Genomic DNA, 9458 nt, shown 5'->3' on the forward strand with positions numbered 1-9458 from the left:
GGTTCCTATAGGGTCATTTTTGGTGAATGGAAGTAACATCTATTTGGACATTTGATATACTTTTGCCATTGCACCAAAACATTTTAAAAATTTCTAATTTTTGTTTATTTTATTTATGGATCTATTGTAGTAACAATACATTGTACTTTCAATTTGAAATAGTAAACATGCTTGATGTCTGATAATTATTTACAGAACATTAGATCATGAGAGTAATGACACGAATACAAACAAGATTGATGTACCTAATGTACTGCAAGCTACAAGCAACCAGTCCAGTGGTTCATGCATCGTTGGCAGCAGCATCCCTGCCTGTGAATCTCATTTCTCATTAAATGCTCATACAAATACTCAACCACTGATATGTAGTGCCCTTACTCAACCGGTGATTGAAGCAACAAGTACCGAAGGTTCACAAACTGGAGATAGCTGTCTATATAGGTACTATTTATTTATTCTGCAGAACTTCATTGGAGACTATTGGTGTCACGTAATTATACTGAGTATAGCCTTGGTTCAATAATACTTATTTACCAAATTCAGTATATATTTTTGACTCGCGTGTGTGAAGCACAATGGGAGTCTTTATGTATGTGTGTGTATGTGTGTCCGTCTGTTCCACTGATATCTCAAGAACCATACCTCGTTTTTTGATGAAACTTGGTGCAGAGATGCTCTGGGTCAATGCACAGATCTGATTAATTTTAAGTCAAAATCTGTACATATTAATTACCTAATTTGCATAATTAACAAATTTTAAGCTTTCACATCTGAAGTACACAGATGGTCTGTTACATTGTTCAGACCTTATTAGTTTTACACTCAAATCTCTTCATATTAATTTCCTGATTTACATAACTACATGTAGTTTCTAGCTTTCCCATCAATATCTCAAGTACAAGTAATTTTGAATTAATTTTGTATGTGTTCCCAATACTCTCAGTACACGGGAGTTCTTTCTAAGCTTTCTTTCATTATTTAATTAGGTTTGGTGCTTATTCCCTACACAATAAAAAGTGTTAATGACCCCAACATAAGAGCTACTGCCAGCCATGTTGTCAATAATTAAGTACATGTACAAGTAAAATCGTATGGAGGATGAAAAATGACAAAATGACTCTTATTTGAGTGTTTGACTTGTTTTCTCAATTCTAACTTGCTTGCTACATCTGAAAACATAAATTTTATCAGATTTAGTTAGTGTTTATTTTTCCTTAATTATGCTAGTGTATGTTACTGTTACAGTTCCTATGTAAACTTGTTACATGCAGAAGAAGAAATCTGTGATTCAGACTCTGACAACCCAGATCTACAAGAAGCATTACATAGAAGTATAGAGGAACAAAGACACTTGTATGTATATATGTGATATATATCGATATACTGATTTACATGCATTTATAACCTGGGATTCAGTGTAAATTTATGGTGGGAACTGTTTTATAAATTCAAGGAATAATGTCTAATACAATGAGGCAATGAGTGTGGGACATAAGCTGAGTAGCAAAGTGCCACCTCCCATGTGCTGCCATAAATAAATGAATTGAGGGTCAAAACAACTCCTGAATGATTATCTCATGGTACAGAACATTATCATTTCAACTACAGGATTGCATGTTCATACACATGTCCACTGATTGGTTGACATACATACATACCTATTTGTTTCCAGAAATTCAGAAGAAATTGATACAAATGTGTCTGCATTGCTACATAAATTGGAAGAGAAAATCAACTTTGATGCTGACATCTGCTGCAGATTCAATATTAATAGGATGAAAGTCTGGGAGGGGGCCTTACGAGGTTTTAAACGCAAGACCTATAGTCCTTTCAAAGTGATGAATGTTCGCTTCACAGATGACTATGGGAGAGACAAGGGGGCTGTGGATGTTGGTGGTCCGAAAAGGGAGTTTTTCAGGCTGTTAATGCATCATTTGAAAGATTCTGTCTTATTTGATGGTCCTGCATACTCAAAAGTGCTTTCGATGAATACTTCTGGTAAGTTCTTTTTTTTCATGGTTATTTGCATTATTGGAGTATTTAATGCAGTAAGAAATCCACTCATCAAGTAACAATAAGCATTGGTTATTAGCTGCTCATTATATACAAAATGATCAGCTTAATTGACAGTATAAACTGAATCTACTAAAATAAAGATGGAGGGGCTATTTTTTGTTTGTTCTTAACATGCTCATAGAAGTATTGACTATCATATTTTCTTATTACAGCAATGGAAAATGATTTATACCACATTGCAGGAAGGATGTTGGCTGTTTCTCTTGTTCATGGTGGGGCAGCGCCTAATTTTTTTTCTGGCACTCTGTTTAACAGCCTTGTTTATGGTTTAAATAATACTGAACCTAACCTGGAAGATGTGAGCGATGAAGAGATAAAAAGTCAGATGAAGGATGTAAGTTGAGTTACCACATATACCATATATATACTAGTACACTATGTACATGTAATTACAATATAATCCATATGCTGATTCAGGCTGATTATAAATTTTTTAGTTCAAACACAGTCCAGAAAATGCGACTAATAAATTTACCTCTGTGCAAATACAAATGTGTGCATTATTATTTTTTTGTAAACTATGGTATGTATTATTTTTTCAGATAATGTTGTCCACCAACAAAAATGAATTTGATGCTGCAATTGAAAGAGCTAGTGTCCTAATAACTCTCACAGGAGCTAATCATGTACTATGGGATTTGACTACTAAAGATAAACTGTTGGCCGATTGTTTAAAGTTTTACGTGATTTACCGAACCCAGTCTGCATACGAGAGGTATGTTCTTTTATCATATCATCACATTTGACCTACTCGCCCCTGATGGTATACTATAGAACTATAGAATAGTGCTTTATTGACACCGTAAAGAAAATATTACATTTTCTTTTTGGTTATGTACATCAATGAAGTTGAAAAATTGAAATGAAAAATTGAAAACAAAGTAATGTATTAAGTAAAAAATATATAATAAAAATAGCAACATTAGACTATACTACTAGTATTTTGATTGTGAAACTAGTCCTTTCACACATACTTTGATAATAAGTTTTGACATTGTTAGTCAGTGTTTGTTTTTTTACATTGAAACAAATATTTAGTTGGAGCATATATAACTGTCTTATCTCTTGATTGCATTATATAGTCAGATTTTTCTCTGAAGTCTTGGTTGATTAATCCTATAGCATTGTATAAAGTGTTATATGCTGGTATACTGGTATGCTTTATCTATTTTGTTGATAATTGCCAATCAGTGGTCCCCCTTTGGTCATATGCAGATTAGCCACCCGTTCTTGATAGTTTTTTCACCCAAGTCTCGTAACCATATGCTCAGTGTTAGCTAGATGCCTATGGTTGGTAAATAATCAAATTAAAATGAATCAAACATAACATTTTGTTAGTCTGTGTTTGGACTGGGACTTTGGTGCGTCTTGCCATGTGTGCGTCTGTCCGTCACCCCATGTATCGAAGACATGTTGGACAATTACACGCAAACTCCACACACACATCATATAATTATGTATTTCTTTATTTTTAACTTAACTAAATAAATTTTTTGTGTGTGTATCACTATTCACAACATCGTACATTTGAACAGTTAAGTATGGTTTTGGGGCCAGGGACTAGATTAGTTCTGCTAGAATTACCTCTCTGGTTCCCACCAGAAAAAATATATTTATTTATAATATTTCTTCATATAAAGTTCCTGTACAATTTTCTGGTGAAATAAATCTATTCTATTCTATTCTATTCTATTCTATTCTATTCTATTCTATTCTATTCTATTCTATTCCATTCTATTTCATTCTATTCCATTCTATTCCATTCTATTCCATTCCATTCCATTCCATTCCATTCCATTCCATTCTATTCTATTCTCCATATGCACATGCATTTATTTATTTCAATTCAAGATGATTCTCTGACTATGTCTTTCATTGTTCATAACTGACAAAAATCACACCTCAAAGTGCATTAGTGTTAAGCTAGCCGACACTAATACTACCCAACAGGAATTAATAATCACCGAACACAAATTTCTAGATATGAATGCCATATATTAATAGGGTGCGTAATCCCCTCTGGTCAATTTTGATTGTTTATTTGAGCAAGTGTAACTGTTTGTCAACCATATTCATGAAAAACACTTAAAATTCACAAAATTGCAACATTTCTCTGGTGTGCCTGGTCCAGTTTCATTCATGTACTCATGGAGGTTACTGATGTATAACTTCTGTCACAACTACGGTCTCGCCCCGCTACCAGTCACACACCGCTCTGCCATCCTCTTCGTCACACACCTAGCATCGCTCTCATTGACGTATAAAACAATCAAAGTATACTTCGCTGTCATCCTACGACAGCACACAGAGATGGGCTACCCAGAGTTTCCAGAGGATCATCTACTGCTTCGCACACTCCAAGGCATCAAGAAACAAATTGGTGACCCTACGGCTACACGATTACCGATAACCATTCAATTAATGAGAACACTAAAAAATCAGTTGCGCTGCTGCATCAATATGGATGTAACAGACATACTGATGTTATGGGCCGCATTCACCATGGCCTTCTTCGGGTTCTTACGAGTAAGCGAATTTGCCTCTCCGACGAAAACAACATTTGACCGTGAACGAACACTTCTTCGATCTGATGTTAATCTTGGTAGTGCAATCACCATCTACATCAAGGCAGCCAAAAATGATCCATTTCGGCGTGGCCATACACTGACTAAGTCTCATCTGACTCCTCGGTCTGCGCAGTGCAAGCTTACCACAAATACATTGAGGCAAGTACACGTACCACTTTCTCCCAGCTTGCACCAGCATTCCAGTTTACCAACGGCTCATATCTAACACGTCAAACTATCACCGACTCAATCAGAACCCTCCTCATGCAAGAAGGGATCCCAAGTGCGGAGAAATACTCATCACACAGCTTTCGTGCTGGAGCCGCCACAACAGCCGCCGAGGCCAACCTTCCCGACTGGCTCATCAAGACCCTTGGACGATGGCACAGTGACTCATACCAGCTCTACATTAAGACTCCAGCCACAATCCTTCATGCAGTGCCAAGGATCCTCGCCAACCACACCGAACCTCAGAACTAAGCCAATCAACTCACAATGTTTTCCGAACAATGCTATTAAGACATTCTATTCTTTTGCTGGCTCTGCTTGTATTTTACTTTCAATCCACACTAGTCATTTTTACATTTACCAATCATCTCCAATCGACATTATAGATCTTTTGTTTTAATTGTTATTCACTCGCAATTTTTTATTCGTAATTTTGTAATTTTACTACATTGTAATTCCTGCTCTGTAACCATGTACTCTTATCCCATGCAGACTCTCCATATTCTTGAACAAGCGATGCTTGCCTCACCACATCATGCGAATTGTTCAATTCCACCACCTCCTCTCTAATTTGGGGGAAATGCTGCACAGAGCATGCTGGCTCTGGTCAGGTACGACATTGCCCTTACCATGACATGAGTCAAATATATCTAGGTCTCCTGTCATGGGGGTCAGCCGCTACGACGCTTGATGCAGAGCCACTGTGTCGGCAGGTGTCACTCGGGTAGCATGCGTCGCCAGCTCATAATGACATTCAGTGGTTTTGAGGATCCCTATGAGGTGACACGTGACGACGCCTAGTGTGACATTCACTTCCCCCACTTCAAACGGCAATCCTGTCTCATGTGTTGTTTCTTAGCATTAAGACATGGAATGTGGCATTTATGTCTTGATTCTAAAATTTGTTTTTCACATAACATTGTGTATTGACAGGTTTAAGGATGGTTTCAACACCCTTGGTGTTCTAGATTGTGTTCGTAAAAACCCTAATTCATTTAAAGAAGTGTTGATGTACCACAATATCAAACACACTGCTGAAAGCATAGAAATTTTGTTCTCAGTGAAAGTGAGTGAAGAAGGAACCAACAAACGAAATCAAGAAAATGAAGTCTTAAGCTATTGGAGAGATTATTTGGTTGACGCAGAAGGTAAACAGAATTATCATATAATAAAAGTATCATTTAGTTTATCATATATTCTCTATAAAAGCAGTTAAAAAAAACTTGTTCAATATTCACTGTTAACAATGTTAAATTTCACTTCAAATGTTCATTATTTGAAAACAAATAAAAAAAAATTATTTAAAAGCAAATCATGTTGCTTTCCCATTACAATCCAAGCCATAAGATCGTAGAACAACATCGGCAAATCTCTTCCGTGCTGGGTTCAATAACATTAACATATTTAAACGAGCTATGGTAATTTGAACACGTTGGCATTATCCAATGTTTTGATTGGTTAATTAGTGATTTGACCTGTCAGGTCAAAGAACACCGTCCCAGGTCAAAACATGGCGAATATTAATTTCTACAGCATCAAACGTTTAAATTTCGACCGTAATCTTTTGCTTAGGCCAGACTTTTATTATCCCTTGTTTCGCGAACCCACCGAATGAACAGGAGCCTAAAATGAAATAAAAATTAAATTTTATTTCTGCGTAATTTCTCGCGCTCGCCGACATGTGAGTGCAAAAAATTGCTAAAAAAAATTATTTTTATCTTAATTTTTTAGGCCCGTCGCCTAACAAATCCAAGTTGCATTTTCATGGGAGTATCATGATCAAAGTACCGAAGTCTCGCGCAGATCTATACTTTATGCGCGTTGGTTGACAGTGACCTCTCTGCGTACTGCCTGCTTGAGACTACTAGGTGAACATGGCATGGCGTGGCGTGGTGACACGCCTTGAAACTCTGTCGCCAAAAACCAAGAAATCTCTCATTAATGCTGAAAATTGTGCCACCATTGGCGACATTGCCAACCATGTTATACATGGAATAAAATTTTATTTCATTTCTTCTCTCCGATCAATGATCTCACTTACAATTCTTTGAGAATCACACAAATCTAATGAAAAAAAAAGAGTTAATTTTATTTTTTTTTTCGCCCTCAAAAAAATTGACTTATAAAAACTCGAGAAACAAGGAATAAAAAAAGTCTGGCCTTACGATGAAATAAGTTGAAATTTATTTGCATTTCATAACAATTCAACGAATTTTTTGCACGTTATTATAATCATTACTAGGTAATAATCAACAATTGTGAAACGCAGCATAACCGGATTGCACTACCGCGATCATTTGCTACTAAGGAATGCAGATGTGTTCGTTTTTATTTGAAACTCCTTTTAAAATATACTTTCATTACTAATAAATAATCGTATTTGGCGCACAAAGTTTGTTAATTTGATTTTTTTTTGAGAAAAATGTTCTGATTGACATTGTAATGAAATTTTAGGCGGTCTATTTTTTAATCCAGCAAGAAAAAAATGTATACAATTTTAAATTAGCTTCTGCAATAGTTTTTTTTTTGTTTTGGGTGGTCCACTTTCATGACAGCAGACAATGGCAGTAGTGTATTCTGAATTGGCATAATTGAACGCACTACACGCACTGACTCCACTGGCATTCGTTTGCACTCTAGCCACATGCAGTTGTACTGTAACTAAATCTTCAGAAAATAGTATTGCTTGTAGTAGCCATCCACTTTGGAGAGATGCGATCAACTTTGAAAATCAAAGGTTGGGATGCTGCAAAGGGTCTGTATTGCCACTCTTACGGGCTAATTGTTCACCACTGTCCAAATATATACAACAGTGAGGTGTTTGCAAAGTTCTAATATCAGTACAGTAACGTTCTTAGTGTCAGTAATCCTGACCATTACGCCCTGCCACCATGTCTCATTTCATCGAAACAGCTGACTGTGGCGGGCAGTGCAAAAGCAGCGTTTGATATTCAAATGAGCAAACGCAACTTAAGATCTCTCTGTTGTGTTTTATTTTTGTTTTGGCCACATGAAAGGTATATGATAATAAGGTTATTCACAAAATACCATATTTTACATTTTGTATGCTACGGTATTGTCCTTGGTGCTTCACGTCTTGAACAATACAGTCATGAATATTGTTTGGCTCAATTTCAATGGAATCAATTTGTTGCTTCATTTCTGTACAGCATGTTCAATTTAAATTAGTTCATGTGCTTGTATGCTACTTATTTTTCCTTCAATTATGTTTAAGATTCTTCTTTCTTTTTTTCAGAATCATCTGAAGAAACATCATCAGAAGCATCACTTACAGATATATTAATATTTGCAACTGGAGCTGATAAAGTTCCTCCTTTGGGATTCTTCCCCAAACCTAGTGTAGAGTTCATTCATGATGGGGATATAGGGAAGCAAAAGTTGCCATTGGGAAACACGTGTGCAAATCTCCTTTATATTCCAGTTGTTAATAGTTATGAACTATTTAAATCATCCATGGACTTTGGAATCCTTAACAGTCCTGGTTTTGGACAGGTCTAGGTGTTCGGCGGTACATCAGGTTACATCATCAATTTATACCCCAATTTTAATACTCAACAAACTAAATTAATTTTGCTCTTGTGCTCTTAAATGACCTATAATATTAACACAGTGTATCTCAGTTCATCAACTTACTGGCGTATTGTTTAACTCACTCACATTTTTAATTAATTTTAAACATTTCTATTTTTTTCATTTGATATTTATATCCAATTTTGATATGTAGTTTATTCTCTTTTATTTTTATGAGCAAGTATTAGGCTACAATTTAAATTTGTACGCATCATGGTGTGCGTTATTTAGGTAGTTCACAGGAAATAAAACTGTGAATTGCAGCTAGTTTCCTTATTAAGATAAGAATGGTTGATAAGATAGGAATGCATAAGAAATAGTTTTACATACACCCAAATAGTTTCTTACAACGGTTCTAGGAACTATTCTGACAGTTAGCAAGGTTGCTTAAAACTTTGCAAAACACCGTTTTTTCGTTGAGTTTAGATTGTTCCATACCCTCGTTCAGATGAAGGTAATATGATACACGTTCGAGTACATGAATAGCACAGTCTAGAAAAATATTGTGCAACAATGACATCTATCTTGCTACCTGACAGTCTGAATAATTCTTAGAACTGCTGTAAGTACAGAATAAAACTTGATTTCTAAGATGCATTATTCTCTTGACAGTAATTAACATTATAGTCAGCGTTACCACACCGTATATTATGTTGAATCAACCTTCTATGCTCGGCACTGTAACTACCATATGATAGTAAATACATATGAACAGCATACTGTATAACACAGTGATAGCTATATTTGTAGGTTCTCTCTATAATTTTTTTCCATTTTGTGAAATTCTAAATTCTTTAATTTTGATGAATATTTTGGTACTTTTTAGTAAAAAAATACTTTTAACAATTTCTCAAAAACTGTTTTGCTGATTGTGTTAATGTGTGTATGTACATTCATTGGGATGACCATTATTAGATTTGTTCATTTTGTAACATCTTCAGTCTGCTTCCAAATATGGATCAGATTATTTTTATAATATGCAGTACATACAGCAAA

General features: G+C 35.5%; 1 protein-coding gene and 1 long non-coding RNA gene across 2 annotated transcripts; both read left to right on the forward strand.

Moving 5' to 3' along the window:
* The first annotated feature begins 348 nt into the window (after positions 1 to 348).
* LOC146729662 (uncharacterized) lies at positions 349 to 1731 on the forward strand. The gene is made up of 3 exons (XR_014928058.1): positions 349 to 441; positions 1246 to 1353; positions 1673 to 1731. It is a non-coding gene; the product is annotated as an uncharacterized LOC146729662 (long non-coding RNA).
* A 44-nt stretch (positions 1732 to 1775) lies between these two features.
* LOC102804192 (G2/M phase-specific E3 ubiquitin-protein ligase-like) lies at positions 1776 to 8390 on the forward strand. Its single transcript, XM_085495048.1, has 5 exons — positions 1776 to 1998; positions 2229 to 2410; positions 2619 to 2791; positions 5805 to 6019; positions 8128 to 8390. Exons 1-5 carry the CDS (start codon positions 1776 to 1778, stop codon positions 8388 to 8390), a joined length of 1056 nt encoding a protein of 351 aa, XP_085351174.1.
* The last annotated feature ends 1068 nt before the right edge of the window (positions 8391 to 9458 follow it).

The sequence above is a fragment of the Saccoglossus kowalevskii genome, chromosome 21 (assembly GCF_978046115.1).
Source record: "Saccoglossus kowalevskii chromosome 21, keSacKowa6.1, whole genome shotgun sequence".
Taxonomy (NCBI): Eukaryota; Metazoa; Hemichordata; class Enteropneusta; family Harrimaniidae; genus Saccoglossus; species Saccoglossus kowalevskii.

Coding starts and splice junctions, on each gene's coding strand:
- LOC102804192 (XM_085495048.1), top strand. CDS start 1,776: ATGAAAGTCTGGGAGGGGGCCTTACGAGGTTTTAAACGCAAGACCTAT. Junction 2,792..5,804: donor ACCCAGTCTGCATACGAGAG/GTATGTTCTTTT, acceptor GTGTATTGACAG/GTTTAAGGATGGTTTCAACA. Junction 6,020..8,127: donor TTATTTGGTTGACGCAGAAG/GTAAACAGAATT, acceptor TCTTTTTTTCAG/AATCATCTGAAGAAACATCA.